Raw genomic sequence first — 18,953 nt, forward strand, 5'->3', positions numbered from 1 at the left:
TGATGTAGAGTGGGGCTGGTTCAGTATGGTGCCTCTTGAGGTCCAGAATGAGCTCTTTTGTCTTAGAAGTGTTTAGGGACAAGTTGTTTACAGAGCACCACTCCTCTAGTTTCTGGACTTCATCTCTGTAGGCTGATTCAACATCTCCTTAGATGAGTCCAATCACTGTGGTATCATCTGCAAATTTGATGATAGTGTTGATGGCATGAGTGGGAGTACAGTCATATGTGTACAAGGAGAAGAGTAGAGGGCTCAGTACACAGCCTTGTGGAGAGCCGGTGCTAAGCGTGATGGTGGAGGAGAGGTGGGGGCCGAGCTTAACAGTTTGTGAGGATGTCCTTTATCCATGTGCAGATGGAGGGGGAGAGGCCCGGTTCAGATAATTTGCTGGTCAGAACGTCTGGGGTAATTGTATTGAATGCTAAACTGTATTCTATTAAGAGCATTCCTACATAGGTTCCCTGCCGTTCAAAGTGGTTAAGTGCAGTGTGAAGGGCTATGATGATGATGACATCATCTGTAGATCTGTTTGCTCTGTAAGCAAACTGGTGTGGATCAAAGATGGGGGAAGGCTAGTTTTGATGTGTTGTGAGACCAGTCTCTTAAAGCACTTCATGATTACTGGTGTTAGTGCAACCGGTCTGCAATCATTTAAGCCTACCTGGTCTCATGGCATAAATGTACCTGTGTGCACTTTTTAGCGAGACGCGAAAAACAAAATATGTACCGACAAGAACATATCACTGCTTTCGATTAATAAAGCATAATTTCACACAATTACTTGAAGAATATCATGTTATGATTTGAAAACTGATGCTTTTGAATGTTAGCATCACACACATCCAGCTTCATATCTATGGGTTTTCACCGGCGGTAGGTTTGTTTGGAGTATGGAGACGTACTTAAGAGGCGAGGAGCTCCAGTTAGAACCCCGTGCAACCACAGTTTGACTAAACAGTTCAAATCTGCATATAAGGAGGTTGAAATAGCAAGTTTGCATCAAAATCAGTTTTGCATTTGTTAACACTATCGGGTAGATTTAGGGTTGGGTTTGGTGTAGGGCATATTTCCAACATGATAGAGTGTTAACTTTTAGCGACAGTTCCCGGATATTTGAATTCTGAAATGCTGCAACACGTACCAGAAGCAACATATAGGTACATATATCAACGTAATAAAAATGTGCGAGGGTTCACGAATTGAACCAGTGTTAGCGCCACTCAGTGAACATTTCTCTTTGAAACTGCGGTGAAACGTGCAGTAAGGTACGTAAAAACTTGTTGCATAAAAGTGCACAGAGGTACTTATTTTTATGAGACCAGGTTGATTTAAGCTGCTGGTGACAGTTTTTTTAGGAACAGGGAGGATGGTGACTGATTTTAAGCAGGGTGGTATGATTGCTAATGTCAGTGAAAGGTTGAAGATCTTTGTAAAGACTCCAGCAAGCTGGTTGGCACGGGCTTTGAATACTTTGCCAGATACTCCATCGGGACCAGCAGCCTTTCTTGTGTTTACAGTATTGAGTACTCGTCTCACCTCATATTCCTGTAGGATGAGATGGCAGGTGCCAGAGGTTGGTGAAGGTGCTGAAGTTGTTGTAGGCTGCTTAACCTCAAAGCAGGCGAAGAAATGGTTAAGCTCCTCAGCCAGTGACGCTTCAGTGTTAACAGTGCTGTAGTTATTGTTCTTGTAATTGGTAATGCTCTGAATACCCTGCCACACTCTTCTTGGATTTTTGTCTGTGAGGTGGTCCTCAATTTTCTTTTTATAATCTTCTTTTTGCGAGTTTGATGCCTCTCTTTAAGTTGGATCTAGCAGTGCTATACAAAGCTTTGTTGCCAGATCTGAAGGTGGAGTCACATTCTGCACTTCACATGTCATCCAGGGTTTCTGGTTGGGAAACAGTGTTTTTGTTGACAGTGACATTTTCCATGCAGTTTTTAATGTAGAACAAAACAGATTCTGTGTATTGTTTCAGGTCCTGATGTTCAAATAATTTGCAAAAGGCGAACCAAAAAGAGAGAGATTCCTCAGGCCAAGTTTTTATGATCTTTGTGACCGGTTTTGTTTTGCTCCTCAGTGGGGTGTATGCTGAGAGAAGAAGCAGTGAACAGTAATCTGACTGTCCCAGGTGGGGGAGGGGTGCAGCCCTGTAGGCATTCTTAATGTTGGAATACACATGATCCAGTGTATTTTTCCCCTCTGGTCGCACACTTAATATATTGGGTGAATTTAGGTAGAACTGTTTTCAGACCCATCTGATTAAAATCATGTGCTATGATGTGCGCTCCATCTGGATGGTTCCGTTGGTGTTTATAGTGCTGTGTTACTGAGTGAGAGCTGCGCTAGCGTTAGCGTCTGGTGGAATGTACACCGCAGTCACTATTGCTACAGTTAGCTCTCTCTGTAAATAGAATGGTCTACATATAACAGACAGCGCATCTAAGTCAGGCGAGCAGTACGTGTCTATGATATTGCTGTTGTTACACTAATCATTGTGCACACAGATGCAAAGTCCCCCTCCTCTGCTCTTACCCGAGTCTTTGTTTCTGTCCTGCCGGTGGATTGTGCGTCCTTTTAGTTGAACCTCGGCGTCGGGAATTATACCAAATTTTAGAATATATTTGAAAACCTCCCTGAAATGGACACATTAAATTATACAAACACATGCAGAATGTATTTTGTGAGCTCACAATATAGTCACAGATACACACAGGTTATTTTGTATCTGTAATTGAATGTGCAAAAACAATACCGAAACGTTTGCTTTGAAATTATACAAATGCCATAATGCATTTTTCTATACTTTTGAGACGTGCAAACAGCTCACATTTATTTGTGCATTTGCAATGACATATTGCACAATTTGATCGACATATTGCATAATTTGATGTGATTGGAACATGTGCACTAACCTCTAGTCCCTGCCTCTGAAATGCCTATGTTCATACTCACTATTATATCTAATGAGAGAAACATTTCTTATCATATAACAAGCGAGAGACAGAGCATGAAATTCCATTAAATGAATAGGCTAATGCTGTGCGCATTTCCGCCTCCTCGTTTCAGTCTGACTACCCCAATACCCATAAATCAGTTCTGTTTATGCAAATTTGGCCAGAGCCCCATGATAGCTCAGTGTTTATGACTTCCATCCTCTCTCAGTTTGATCTCCATGGCAGAAGCCACATGTTAATTGCAGTGACACTAGTGTGATGTTGTTTAGTTCTGTGTGACCATCGCAAGTTTATTAGTCCAGCAGAGCAGAATGTTCCTGAAGTCTTGGGCATCTGTCTACTTCATGAGCTGCTCTGGACCACCTGAGTAGTTTGGGTTTTATGTGCAGTTTTAAAAGTGAAATGGATGGAGTGAAGTGCACTCATCAATCTTTGAGTTCATTAGTGTTGCTGTTGGTACAAAAATGCCCTATTTCGTAGTTTAATTGGTAGGTTTCAGCATATGTATAAAAATAAAGGTTTATAAAAAACATTATAATTTACAGTACATATATATAAAGTTTTTCTATTTAATATTGTATTTTATAATCTTATAATTGTAGTTTCTAATTGTAGTATAATTATTTGATTATTAGAAATATATATCTATATATTTATATATCTATATATTTAAACTCCACGATAAACCCTATAAGTGGTATATAGTATATATATTTATATTTATGATTTTCTTTATTTTAATAAAGGATAATATGGCAGAAATTTGATAAAATAAAGAGACAATTTATTTAAATGGTAGATTTTTTTTTTTTATAAAACACTCAGGCAATAAATTTTATTAATATTAATTTGCTCACATATGAGTTGTTCTTTTAAATCCAGCTCATAGCACTTTCCTGATCCACTCTCTTCTCTCAATGATTTTCTGTCTTGTCTCTGTCAAATATATGGATAAAAATGGCAACAAGGCAAGAAATATCCCAGTGTTGTAGTGCTGTAAATTGCATGTTCATATTTGTTAGGTGTTCAGTATTCTGAGAGAATAAAGCCTCTAGGAGCATCTTGGCAGTCCTGAAGCTCTCATTTTGAGCTGCAAAAATAAGAAGTCTTTCTAGAGAACCCAGCGACTGGAGCAGAAATAAGCAAGTGGGATGTAGTCAGTCAGACAAGCCACGTGTGTGTGTCAGAAGTTCTTCAGGTGATGTTGTATGTTTGTGTTACAAAAAACACTCAAAACCCTAGATATTATTTTGTCAGTTTTGCTTCATTTTAAGCAGTTGAAGTCTATAGCATGTGCCCATTTAGATGACTTGTTAAAATGTGTGTGTGTGGGTGTGTGTGTGTGTGTGTGTGAGCATCTAAGGACTACCATACAGAAGTTCGATTGCAACCTATAATAATTGATGTTAATAGTGTTCATCGTCTGTTTGGTTAAGTCTTTAATTGATTTTTCCATACATTTCTGCCATATGTACATTAACTTGACAGTCACCACTAATAAGCTACTACTAAATATATTGTAGAAACATAATTTTTTATAAAGTTGCTTTGCAACGATTTGTATAATGAAAAGTGCTATACAAATAAACTTGAACTGAATTGAATCTAAGGCCAGGTCTCATCTGCTAACAACCTGTCTTTAAACCGATTAGAAATCAACACTGTAAACTGAAACGAGACGGGACACAGAACACAGGAAATGTATAAATATATATAATATATAAATAATATTTTATATACAGAGAGATAATATGGATATGTTCTGCATAGATGAAAAATATTTTTCTGGTGTGTGTGTGCAAGAGGGTTATGCTAAACATGATTGAGTTTGTCTGGGTCTCTCTGTGTCTCCAATGTGGCCTTGTGTTTCTGGCACTGGGATAGAGGAGGCAAATGTAATGTGATTACATGGCTTTACTGGGCTCTAATAGAGCTCTCTCCAGCACACTGCTTACCTGAGCTCTGGCCAACAGCGCTCTGATAGACTTACCGCTGAGACCCCAGCTGGCAGCGCCAACAAAGATCCGGACTCTCACAGGCCACTCATCGCAGCCGCAATATCAAACGCATACTCTGAATTAGAGCGCACAGGTGAGATTGAAAACAGGTCACGCGCTGCTGTTACAGAAACCTTTGAAACCTCTTCTGCTGATGTAACAATGTGGAAAAATGATATGAACCAACTCAGGAGCTTCATTTCTTGTGGGGAAACATTGTTTGGGCAGACATATGTGGTGGTTGTGATGTCACAGAGAAACTCATGAATATTAATTAAGTAATTATTGAATAACATGTTTTGATAAATGAATAATCTGATAATGTGATGTATTGATCACGTCAGCCTTTAGAACATTTTATTGCTGTTTTTAATGAAATAAGACTACATGTGAAGAATGAAAGGTTGGATGCCACAGATTATTTTTTTGTGGAGTAGGTGCTGGAATTTTCACATGAATTAACATATTCATACAATATACTGCTTTCCATGATTTTATCCTCAAAATATAATGACTTTATTATCAAAATATTATGACTTTAATCACATATGTCTTTATTCTCATAATTTTGATTTTATTCTCAAAATATTATGACTTTAATCTTATAATCTTACATTTATTTTATTTTTTTTTTTTTTTTTTTTTTTTTTTTTCATTTTGTTTAGCATTTTAACTAGAATTGATAGTGAGTTTACTGGTTGAACTGATGTTGCTTTTATGCTTCTTTAAAATGTAACAAAAGACAAATCGGCTGTTCTTCACTGTGCATGACATTGTAGGGAGTTTTCTCCTTGTCTAATGAACCCCAAACCTGAAAGAGTCTCCGCTTCGTTTGATCATCTGTAACAGAGATGTGAGCATCGTCAAATGAAGCTTCAGCTTAGCGAGAAGTTTACCAAACAAACCACCAACAGTCTCTCATCCCAGAGACCGCGGCGCTCAATGCGACTGCAAGAGCACAGATCTCTTTTCTCTGAGACATTGTAAGTACAACCAAATTTGAAAAGATTTGACATGCCGTGCGAACAGAGATTTCATTTTCTCCCTGCTTGGCATGTGATGTACGTGTCTAATTTCAGCGTCTTGGGCAAACGTCGACAGACTTGATCAAACCTGAGCTGATCAAAATGGCACAGCGGCTGTCAGCAGCTTTCAACTGCTTTGCAGCAACCTGGAAATGAGTTTTCCTTCTTCAAGAAAGTCTCATTTTCTCTCACACACACGACCTGGTTTTGTTTTCACTTTCAACCAGACTAATTTATTTGATCAGTGCATAAAGCGTTCATAACTAATCTGTGAAGGTAACAGTGTTCTTCAGAATACCAGAGGTTTTTACCTTATGATATATTCATAGTGCTGCAGATAGAGATCACTGTCAGCCGAGACGGCACAATGGAAATATCTTTGGTTATAAATAGCTGAGTGAGTCTAGTCCTGTTTCAGCTTGGAAGGAAGATGAGTTGCTCACCGGTGAATGTTTTTATTTAAAGGTTCAATTGCTGCAAGCCTTTATTTGCTTTGATTTTAACTTAATTCCTTTTGGATATGGAAGGAAATTCAACTGTTTGGCTTCTCATTGAATATTTGAGCTGTAACCAGCATAGAGATCTCTAGACTCCAGTCCAGCAGGGGTGACCTACTGGAGAGGTGCTGAAAACCCTTTGAAGCATTGTGGAGCTCCAGGGTTTCCAGGGGGATCAGTTCTTGTATCTTTTCTTCACATCCATTTCACAGTTTCCGTTTTGACCTAATTTGATTTTGTGGGCAGGAGTCTTTATTTTATTTTATTTTATTTTATTGACAGACATTCAATTATTGGTGGATGTAGAAGGGTGGTGAAATCAGGACATTACACAAGATGAATTTCGAACATGCATCTTCAACTCCTCCCCCCAGAACACCATAAAAAGTGCCAGCAATTACCCAGAACACCTTAGCAACTGCCTAGCAACCACAGAGCCTTGCCACAGCAAGCAACACTATTCAGAAAATTTACACACACACACACACACACACACACACACACACACACACATACAGTGTGTATATATATATATATATATATATATATATATATATATATATATATATATATATATATATATATATATAAATATATAAGGGGTGTAACTGTATTCAAACAATAAATGTAATTTTGATGCTCAATGAGGTGGCGTGACAGATCACTGTATATACCCATCAGTTAAAACTGCAGTGCAGAGCGTGAGTCAGTTCGATCATCCCTTCCTCTTTACTACTAGTTTTAACGCTAAATAAACATGAATGAACTTCTCATGTAATCGTTACAAAGAAGTCAATAAAACAGCATGTCAACAAATAGTCACTGAGCATTTCATTTACCTCAGGCAAGTCATCTGTGTGCCCAGTTTGTTAGTTCCCTAGAGAAATGAAGTCTAGAGAAGAACACTTCGCGAAATATTCTATACTCATTATTTTTTTACTTTACCTTTTAGTAATGTCTTAATTATTTAATGTATGTTTAAATAAATCTGTTATGAAACTAATTATGACAGCCACTGTGCAAATGAATTTATTCCAACAACAAAAAAAAATTATAATTTAGAAGTTAATTTAAAAACTGCATTATGTGCAATTTACATGTTTGCATATATTTTTTTTAATTGAATGTTGATTATTATATTTAAAAATTAATTGTAATTACATTTAAATTTGGGCTCTGTTAATTGTAACTTTATAATAAAGTAAAAGGGCTCCCTTCATGTGAATTAACTAATGATTTGCCAAAATGTAAAATTTTCGGCTTTTATCTTACATTACAAACAAACTTTTAAAAGGATTTAAGGGATGTACAAATGTGTTAGTGCATAATGCTCACAGTGACAGGGTCATGGGTTTAATTCCCAGGGAATGCATACACACAGTACCGTCGCAAGGGCTGTGCCAATTGTGCGACCGCACAGGGTCTCGTGCCTCCAGAGGAGGCCAATCAAATAAAAGAAGGCGGGTCTTAATGTCACAACGCAATGAGAGTTTGTAGAAAGATGTAAGTAGTACTGTATTAGAAAAGTGATCCAAACTACTCAACTTTTTATGAATTTTCACCGATTTGAATCGAAAATATGCAATCATGATTCATAAATGAACATGACAAGAGACATTTGCGTTTTCAACTATTAGACATACGAATAAGAGTGAATGTGCACATTTTAAAATAAAATATTATTTTCAAATAGTGTAAATTGATTTCTACTTCATATGAAGAGTTCAGATGTAAAAGCCTCTAAGTGCCATTTGAAATTTTCTTCTAAAATGAGCATTTTTATCAGGCTTCCATGTGTAGGTTCAATAATTTCACTTTAATGATAATGAATAGTTTCTTTTCTTTCCCATTAAAGTAAAATAACTGAACATAAACATAGGAGCCTGAGAAAATAACCATTTAAAGAAAATAACCAAATAACCATGGCACTTAAGAGGCTTTTGCATGTAAACTCTTCATATGTAACTACAAACCTGGAACTTATTTTAGCATACTTATTTACTTATTTAATTGCTTTATTATTATTATTATTATTATGCAGTAGATCTTACAATTCTTATGAGTGTGTGCATGACCGTGATTCGTGCGCAGACATGTCAGTGAGCACGTCTGCAAGTTGCGTTCGTTACTATAGCAACAGACGCACACACACAAAATTGCAGAGGGCCTCACACATCAACTTCACACAGGGCCTCGCACCCACCTTGCGATGGCCCTGCATACACATATACAATATTTAAGGTACATTTAGCTACCGTAAGTTGTATGAAAATGCACTGTACACTGCATTAGATTATAAGTGTCTGCTTAAAAAAAAGAAATTAACATGATAAATGCAGATTTTTTCCAAAATTAATGCCATCAGCAGTAAGAGTCTCTCGTTGTCTGTTTCTCAGTTTTATTTTTTCAAGTAAACTTCATTATAGAACTCAGTTTAAATGTCACTTTGCTTGTGGATTAAAGATGAAACAGTGAACAGAGTGCTTTGGCAGCGGCATGCCTCTGATCGGACAGTAATGCTGCTCTAAGACTGGGGGGTGTGTGATGAGAGGGTTTTCCGTCTTTGTTTTCATAGTTGAGGAGGATTTTACAAATGTGAATTGAGGGCAGATGGATTTGGAACTGAGCTGGATTTGCTGGAGCAGTCTCGAGGGGTCAGATTCTTTTTGTGGAGGACGTTTATCCTAAATTAGTAGAAGAACAGCAGAACTAGGTTTGATGTTTGACTTCTGTGAGAATATTTGAGATCATTTGACTGTGTAGGTCTGTTGAGTTTTGCCTGAAGACAACAATTTGACCCTGGACCACAAAACCAGTCATAAGGGTTAATTTTTCAAAATGGAGATTTATGCGTCATCTGAAAGCTGAATAAATAAGCTTTCCATTGATGTATAGTTTATTAGGATCGGACAACTATTTGAAAATCTGGAATCTGAGTGTGCAAAAAAAAAAAATAATAATAAGTTTTGATATATTTACAGTAGGAAGTTTACAAAATATCTACTGTACATGGAACATGATCTTTACTTAATGTCCTCATGATTTTTGGCATAAAAGAAAAATCCATAATTTTGACCCATACAATGTATTTTTGGCTATTGCTACAAATATACCCCAGTGACTTAAGACTGCTTTTGTGGTCCAGGGTCACAAGTGTACTCTGTAATGTGACATTTTATGCATCAAGATGATGAAAATCGCAGATGGTTGGAGGTGAGGGGCTTGATGACGTCATCTGAAAAGAAAACTGGTTTCAGAGGCAGAGCAAATGTTTATATATTTTAAATTGTTATTTTAATGAAAATTTACAAAACCAAACATATTTTTTCTTTAAAATAAAATGCAAAATATGGTTCACAATAAGACCAGTAACAGGCATTCCCTTTCAGTCGGTCACTTTCGACAGCCAATTGGGATATCACTTCGATAGACCAATCTACATCGAGTGTAAACTAAACGAGCCAATACACATTGGCATGCAATTATTGTATCCAGCTTCCGCTGATCACAGCGTGAGTATAAGAAGGCAGCAGGTGCAATGCATACCAGCTTTTCGCTTCAGAGCCGAGTGAAAGTATCGTTCTGCTCAACTGTGTCTGCTGTGAACTATGAGTTCAGCATGCTCTGGGAAGCTTCCTGTGTTGGCGAGGTGGCGCTTCAGCAGCGGTCGTTACAGTGTTGAGTGGTTTGCGCACTTCTGGCTGCACTACCCCCTGTCATGTTGTAAGCGGCCATCTCCCCTGTGTGCCTCAGCACTAAAAGAGCATTTCCTAAAGAGCAGTTTCCTCTAAAAAAGCTCCACGTGTGCGTCTTTATAAAGATGACGGATCGTGCTTACAAGGATGCCGTTTCACCCATGCGTTTCTGGGTGTGGTCGTTACATGGCACCGGGTGATGGTCACGATCGCTGACTCACGTGTCTGGGCGTCAAGGACGCTGAAGTGGCCTTCATGGATGCGTCATGTCACACAGTTGGCCGCGGGGCCTACGCAAATATGCATTTCCCCCAGTGAGCCTTCTCGCACAGACACTGTGCAAAGTCCGGGAGGACGAGGAGCAAGTCTTGCTAGTGGTGCCGTATTGGCCCACTCTGATCTGGTTCCCCGAACTAGTGCTCCTCGTGACAGCCCCTCCTTGGCCGATTCCTCTGAGGAAGGATCTACTGACTCAGAGACAGGGCACCATTTGGCACCTGCATCCAAACCTTTGGAAACTCCATGTCTGGTCCCTGGATGGGATGCGGAGGTTCTAGGTGACCTACCCCAGGAGGTAGTGAACACCATCACTTCAGCAAGAGCACCGTCTATGAGACACACTTACGCCTTGAAGTGGAACCTTCTCTCAGAGAAGACCCCCGAAGATGCCCAATTGCGGTCGTGCTTTCCTTTCTGCAGCAAGGGGTGGAGTGAAAGCTGTCTCCCTCCACCTTTAAAGTCCAAGTTGCTGCTATTGCTGCGCACCATGACCCCGTGAATGGGAAGTCTCTAGGTAAGCATGACCTCGTCATCAGGTTCCTTAGAGGGAGGGGCCAGGAGGTGAAATCCTTCCCGGCCCCCCTCGATACCCTCTTGGGACCTGACTCTGGTGCTGAAATCACTACAGCAGGGCCCATTCAAACCTTTGCATTCAGTTGAGCTAAAGTTTCTTTCATTTGAAAACTCTGCTCCTGCTTGCACTGGCCTCCATCAAGAGGGTAGGGGACCTGAGTTTGGGCCAGCTGACTCCCAGGTAATCATGAGGCCCCAGCCCGGCTACGTGCCCAAGGTTCCCACTACACCCTTCAAAGACCAAGTGGTGAACCTGCAAGCACTGCCCCTGGAGGAGGCAGACCCAGCCCTGTCTTTGCTCTGTCCTGTCCGAGCATTAAGATCAGCTCTTTGTCTGTTACGGAGGCCGGCAGAAGGGGAATGCCATCTCTAAGCAGAGGAAGGCCCACTGGATTGTGGATGCCATAACCCTGGCTTATCAGGTACAGGGTGTGCCCTGCCTATTCATGCTTAGAGCTCACTCAACTAGAAGTGTTACATCCTCCTGGGTGCTGGCTCGTGGTGCCTCGCTGACAGATATTTATAGAGCTGCCGGCTGGGCGACCCCTAATACGTTCGCGGATGCTACATGTGTATTTGCTTCCGAAAACTCCTTCGGGAAGGATGGGGCTTCCACAGCATCCCTGTTCCAAGCAGAACAGGTACGTTTTTCCAGTGTTATCCAATCTCACCCAGTGAGGTAGTGTTTTGACAATGGTGAGTGGAACTGCTTGTTCCGAGCCCCGGCCTACACATAATAGGGGCACAGGCGGCTCGCACAGGGGACTGGAAGGGGCAGCACCCATGGCGCTTTGGTAGGGATCCCAATTCGTCAGTCACCGATGTGACGTTGAGAGTGACCAACTGAAAGGCAACGTCTCGGTTACGTTTTGTAAAGTTTATTCCCTGAAGGAGGGAATGGAGACGTCATGTCCCGTCGCCACAGTTGCTGTACTGCCGCTGAGCAGCTGGGTCACCAGCTCGGCTCCTCAGAGAAAACCTGGTATGCATCGCACCTGTTGCCTTCTTATACTCACGTTGTGATCAGCGACAGCTGGATGCAATAATTGCATGCCAATGTGCATTGGCTCATTTAGTTTACACTAGAAGTAGATTGGTCTATCGAAGTGATATCCCAATTTGTCTGTCACCGACATGATGTCTCCATTCCCTCCTTCATGGAACGAGGGTTACCATACGTAACCGAGAAGCATTAAGACTTTTTTTTTTTTGAAAGAAATTTATACTTTATTCAAAAGGATGCATTAAATTGATCAAAAGTAGCTATAAAAACATTTATAATGTTACAAAAAAAAATTCAAATAAATCCTGTTCTTTCCTTCTATTCATCAAAGAATCCTGAAAAAAAAAATTTATAATTATGGTTTCAAAAAAAAAAAAAAAAAAAAAAAAAAAAAAAAAAAAATATATATATATATATATATATATATATATATATATATATATATATATATATATATATATATATATATATATATATATATTCAACATCGGTGATAATAATAATAATAATAATATTTCTAAAAAGTTCTAACTTGTTTTTCTGACCTCTGCTGACATTTCATATGTGAGTCTTCATAAACATATCACTGGGCTTTGTGAGGCAACAGGACAAAAAGCCACGCTTGTCATAAAGCAATCTGCGATATGTCACAATAATAGCTACATTAGACATTAACCCCCATGAAGATTCATTATCCACTCTTAAAGGGTTATTATGCAATGTTAATTACAGTGTCAAAATCATATCAGCCCTTGACTTAATGAAGCACTTTCACAACCTTTCATTTAAGTGAAGAGCTGCTTTTCAGTTTTCATGCACAGCTCTCTGATATTTCTGTTCTAGATATATGGAGTATTAATGTCAGCTGAGTAGATTAACCTCTAAGCAGAGTTTGGGAGTGTGTGTGGTTTAGGACGACTCGGAATGGTTCATCATTAGAGCAGATCTCTTGACCCTGATGAAATGCAGTATGTCCTGTGGAGACTGTCCATCACTTCAGACTCTGGCCCACAGTGCTGCATTATACATGCTTTTAACTCCTTTCAAATCAAGGAAAACTAATGTTCACAGTATAAATCTCTCCCCAGTCTGAACTGAAACTATACACAGACAAGTCAAAATCTTTATTTTCATTGAACAGAAAGAATGATATTATATATAACATCACATTCTTTCTGTGCAATGAAAATAAATATTTATATATTTCTACAAACTGCATTGTTGCACCACAAGTGACTGTCCTTCAGAGTGAGAATCATTCAGTCAACTTATTCATTCAAAACACTGATTTATGCAGTAACTAAACAAGTGACCGTCATTTAATCTTTCAATCAACTGATTTGTTCAAAACAGTGGTTCATTCACTAACAAAACTAGCAATTCTCTTTTTGAGTGAGTCATTGAATCTTTCAATCAACTGATTTGTTCAAAACATGGATTCATTCTGGAACATTGAATTGTATTTAGAAGTGAATCTTTGAATCATAAATTCAGCTGATTCTCTATTATTTTTAAGCATTAAGCTTTATATTGTATGAAATAGTTATGTGGATATTTACAATATACTTTTTGTTTCCCATAGGAATATGATGATGGATATGGAACAGCCTATGATGACCAGGGATATGACTCATATGACAACAACTACAACAATCAGGCACCAAAGTAAGTGTGTGTGAGTGTGTGTGCGTGTGTGTGCGTGTGTGTGTTTTGTGGAGGATGAGCCTCCAGAGTGTACTGTCCGTGTATAGGGCATCCCTCAGAGTGCATGTGAAGTTCAGTGTTGGGCAGTAACGCATTACTTAGTAACGCTTTACTGTAATTTGATTACTTTTTTAGTAACAGAGTTATAATTTTCAAAATAGTAATTAGAGTATAGTTATGCCCGTGTCCGACAACTTATCAGAATTACCGGCCAGAGTCTTTTTTTCCCCCTTCTCCCTAAACAGCTTATACTACTGTTAAAATATTAAAATAGTTCAGTTTTGTATGTAATAGTGAAGTGATTATATTTTGTTTCATTTTTTTTATTACGTTAATTTAGAAAAACGTTTGGAGCATTTTCTGTTCGTTAAATATACATTTTAAGTTTTTTTTTAAGTAACGACCAAGCGGCCGGCGGCAGACAGTGAGCCTTTGTTTGATCAATGTAGCCTTCTCAAATCATTAAGACTTGCCTAAAATAAATCTATAGATATAAAACAGTTCAAGCATATAACAATGTTTAAGCGTTAAACCTAGATAGATGTGCACTATATCCAGTAGTTTGTGCAAAGACGCTTTGCAGGACATGCCAGCATGATCACTTGCATTTTTTTCAGTGGATACACCATCATTTTTGCTCATAAAGGTAAGAGTAATCATTCATAACTGGAGAGGGGCTACTTTTATTTATGTGCACTCACAATATCAACAAAACGTGCTTTTATAAAATAAAGAAAACAAATATGATCCGCTTTCTGCAGTCTCGTCTTTAACACGAGCACAAAAATGAAACGAAACTCAGCGAAAACATGCCTCACAGACATAAGTATATCTATAGAAAGATTTAAATGATTACTTAACGAAATAAAACAAATCGAAAACAAAAACTCTTTCGTTATAATCATAATCATAATCAGTAAAGATGAACCTCTAGGCGCGTCTGAGGAAATGGCAAGTCAGGATGAGCAACTTCATCCTTGTGACACAGACTCAGAAAACACTAGTTTATTAGTAAATAATATTTATCGGGAGCGTGTATGCTGGGATTTCATAAATTTCATGGAGAAAAAAAAGTGATGTAACTAGTAATGTAACTAAGTGCTAATTACTTTTGAAGTAACATAATCAGAACAGTAACGTGATTACTTTTAAAAAGAGTAATCAGTAATCAGTAATTTGATTACATTTCAGAGTAACTTGCCCATCACTAGTGAAGTTATTTCTGAACGAGAGAGTTATTTACAATTTAGGTCAGTGCTCCTCTCTGTATCGAACCAAAGAGTTTGTGTAGGTCTTCACAGAGTTGGACATGGAGTTTTGCTGTATTGGAAATCATACAGGCTAATGTAGGGGACAGCTCTGAAAGGTCAAAAGAGAGAAGCGTCCGTCTCGCTAATGAATCACTCCTTTGTTTTTTTGTTTTTTGTTTTTTTGCAAGGAAACATTTGTGTTGTATGACAGGGTAGGTGACACTGTGTACCAGTGAAGACCTTTATAAGCACCTCGATCTTGTGAAGGACAATTTGACTCATAATTAGTGGGAGCTGACATAAGACATAAGTTTTCTAAAACAGATTATCAATATATATATATATATATATATATATATATATATATATATATATTCACATTTATTAATGCATATATTACAACATTGGGCTAGAAGATGTTGAAGTAGGATTTTATAATTATAGTTATATTTATAGTTATATTCTGAATATTACATTTTATTTAAAGTTATTAAAGTTATTTAATTTCAATTAATTAGCTTTAAATATATATTAATTATTTTTTTAAATGACGACAGACAGACAGACAGACAGACAGACAGATAGATAGATAGATAGATAGATAGATAGATAGATAGACAGAAGAAATTATATGAAAATTTAAATGTAAATTCTATTATAAATCTATCATAATATATTTAAATATGTTTTTTATGTTTATTATACATGTTACAATATTGAGCTAGATGATGATAAAATAGGAAATAAATAAATATTTTCTTTATTTTTTATAATTTTTATTAAATATATATTATACATTCATTTTAAATACTGACATTGTAAGAATGTGAATAGTAATTTCAATTCAAAATTACTTCAATTCAATTCAATTCAGATAAATATTTTTGTTTGTATGATTTAATATGATTTAAACTCTGCATATTGAGAATTTCATCTGTGTCTTCTGTTTAGACCACCAATTTTGACATGGATCACATTTTAAACGTCACACAAACAATTTCCTCCACAAAAAAAATAAAAAAATAAAATAACATAAAATAAATAAATAATAATAAAAATAAAAATTAATTTGAGCAGAAAATGGGAATTGGCTCTTGTCACTTGCAGTGTGTGAACGTGATGCTGGATTTGTGATAGTGAAGACATGTAACAGTAATCATCAGGTGGACTTCATCACACTCTAAACCTACTGATCTGTTTCCAATGTCAGTCAACAGCTTCTTCCTGAACTGGAATGCTGTTTTAGGAGCTCAAATGACAGCCAAACTGATTCGCTTTTATTAATTAAGGAGGAGTATTTTGGGGATCCTACATGTACTTCATTATACGGCAGGTTTCTATGTTCTTTGATTCATAAAACATTGTCTGTGTGTTACTGAGCTCTGGTAGATTTCCTCATACCTCGTCCTGAAGCCTCTTTGATCTTGTAATATGTAATCTAGGGACATGTAAACCAGCTTTTCTTTTAATCATAGAATATGTGGTGACCCAGAGGTGGTTTACCCTTCATCTTCTTAAATAAAACTATATTAAAGACACAGCAGTCCTGGTCTCAGATCAGTATTTTGAAGCTAAGATAAATCTCAGTGAATGTATAAAGTCTGTGAATTTTATATAATCTATAGGTGTATTTTATGATCTATAACAATGTACTGGAGGCTGGATAATGTTCCTGCATCATTTATTCTCACCTGACAGTGAGATGCATGAATGGCTAGAATGCAATGCTTGTCACTGTAAGCTGTAAATGAATCAGGAGATTCACCTGACGTCAACACCATATAGTTTAGTTTCAATTTCAACTGTAGGTTTTCACATTGTAATGCAAACAATTTTGTGTCCTTCACCTTAGTGAACAAGAATTGATATTATTGACTTCTGGTAGAACGATTCATTGATGTTGCTGGTTGAGGCAACATTACAATTATTGCTAGCATTAGAATGAGTAATTTGAATAAACGCTTAACCTTCTGTATTTAACTTCAATATGTACCTCATCCAGCACCATTTGAGCTACAAACATAAATTATATCTGAAATGAAGTGATGTTTTATGCTACCTTTACAAGCAAATGTTCTTTTTTTTTGTCAATAAAATAAAGATAAGTGGAGTATGTTTTAAGAGAAAATACTATTTCAGTAAATACTCTTTATATAGGGCTACTACATACCTTTTAATTTTTCATTCCATTCCAATATGTTACTTGCTGTTTCTTTGTAATTATTAATGAAATTTAAAAGCAATTTCTGAGTGAAAATAGTTTTTAAAAATAATATCATTTCATATTTTGAATTAGTTTTTTTTTCTTTTTAATTGTTTTCTTTTGATTTTAGTTTGGTTTAGTTATTTTGTTATGTGCTTTTGGCATTTCTGATTTTTTTTTATATTCCTATTTAGTTTTAATTTAATTTTACATTTTCATCTTCAATTTATTTTAGTTTCTGGTTCTCGTTTGTTTTAATTATTATTACTTAATCTTATTACTTAAATCACCCCTGTTTAAAATAATCACATTTTGTTGCTTTGCAGCTTTATATATATATATATATATATATATATGTGTGTGTGTGTGTGTGTGTGTGTGTGTGTGTGTGTGTGTGTGTGTGTGTGTGTGTGTGTGTGTGTGTGTGTGTGTGTGTGTGTGTCCGTGGGTGTGTTGTTGTGTATTTATATGTATGTGTATATATATATATATATATATATAGAGTTAACGGTTAAAATTGAGATTCTACAGGATCAACAAAAACATAAATAGATTAGAATAGAACATTTACCACATAGTAGATATCCATATCCAAAAATGCCAATAATAGATCTATTTTGATTAAAATCACATCATATAGTGCATATATTCATAACATATCATTGAGTAATCATTTAAAATAATTAAGTAAAAGTTCATAATTTAGTCCCATAGATGAAAAAACCCGTAGAGTATAAATGCAAAAACATTTTTATAAAGTGTCATGATATGAAATTTGTCAGATATGTCTGTTCTCATGGCATTTGGATGCTAGAAATAGGCTGTGTTACCTGTGTGAACAGAAGGGGAGAGTGCAGTGGTGAAATGTTCACGGAGGTGAGAGGTTTATTTCACAGGAGCATTGAAAGGGTCAGAGGTCAGAGAAAAAGCCTTCGCTGTGTGATTCTCCCAGGTGTGTCACCTTCTCATGTTGTGGTCTAGATACTCCACGCGTGTGCAGTCGCGCTCTCTGAGGAAGTGCTCAGGGGTGCGTGAGTGTGTCTGACAGCATTTAAACTCCTCGTCACCTTCTTCAGAGTGCTATAGAGCACCATATGGCCTACAGTTGTATTATGAGGTATAAAGTTTTCATGCAATTACACACACACACACACACACACACACACTTAATGTCAGAGCAGCTATAGGCCTCCGCAGAGCAGTTTGTTTCAGAAAATGTCAGTGCGGTGAGTTCTGAGACCACTGCTTTTCAAAGGTTAGCACTGCTTCAGGAGACTCAACTCTGAGAGTTTAGATGTAGAGGGGAAAAGAGCAATTATAGCGGCAACTGATTAGAAATTCCCTCTTAGGAGATTGATTGATGGGAGTTTTTCCTTGCCACTGTCGCCTTTGGCTTGATCTCCGAGGGCTTTGCAAAGCCACTGTTCTTTGTAAGCTGCTTTGGAACAGTATGTGCTGTGCAAATAAACTGAACTGAATAATGGATGTTTGCAAACTTCTCCTTTTATTTGATTCTTTCTGTAGTAATAGCATCTAGGCAAGTATTGGACCAATTTAAGATTATTAGCACAGGCCTATAATTGTGCCTCTTGGCCAATAGAAGTGTTTTTATTTACCGTTTTGTGAGTTTGAGAACTTGAAAAGTTTTGTCTATTAGTTTTATTTTCAGATCTTTATAGTGACTCTGTACATTTAAGTGAATTTTGAATACATTTTAGTGCAATGTTAAGTGCAAATTGTTCATTCAACTTAAGATTTAATTTGAAATAG

The 18,953-nt window shown here is 37.1% G+C and overlaps 1 protein-coding gene across 2 annotated transcripts in view; it reads left to right on the plus strand.

The window, feature by feature from the left end:
• The window catches only part of LOC122148775 (KH domain-containing, RNA-binding, signal transduction-associated protein 3-like), a 130,856-nt gene that overhangs the window by 91,516 nt on the left and 20,387 nt on the right, over positions 1–18,953 (plus strand). For both annotated transcript variants that reach the window (XR_006162612.1, XM_042776258.1), the window contains exon 7: positions 13,609–13,691. Coding sequence is in view for 1 of the 2 variants with exons in the window: in XM_042776258.1 (XP_042632192.1) it covers positions 13,609–13,691 (83 nt within the window). In the remaining variant the exon portion in view is untranslated. The remainder of the gene's footprint in view (positions 1–13,608; positions 13,692–18,953) is intronic.

The sequence above is a fragment of the Cyprinus carpio genome, chromosome A19, assembly GCF_018340385.1.
Source record: "Cyprinus carpio isolate SPL01 chromosome A19, ASM1834038v1, whole genome shotgun sequence".
NCBI classification, from domain to species: Eukaryota; Metazoa; Chordata; class Actinopteri; order Cypriniformes; family Cyprinidae; genus Cyprinus; species Cyprinus carpio.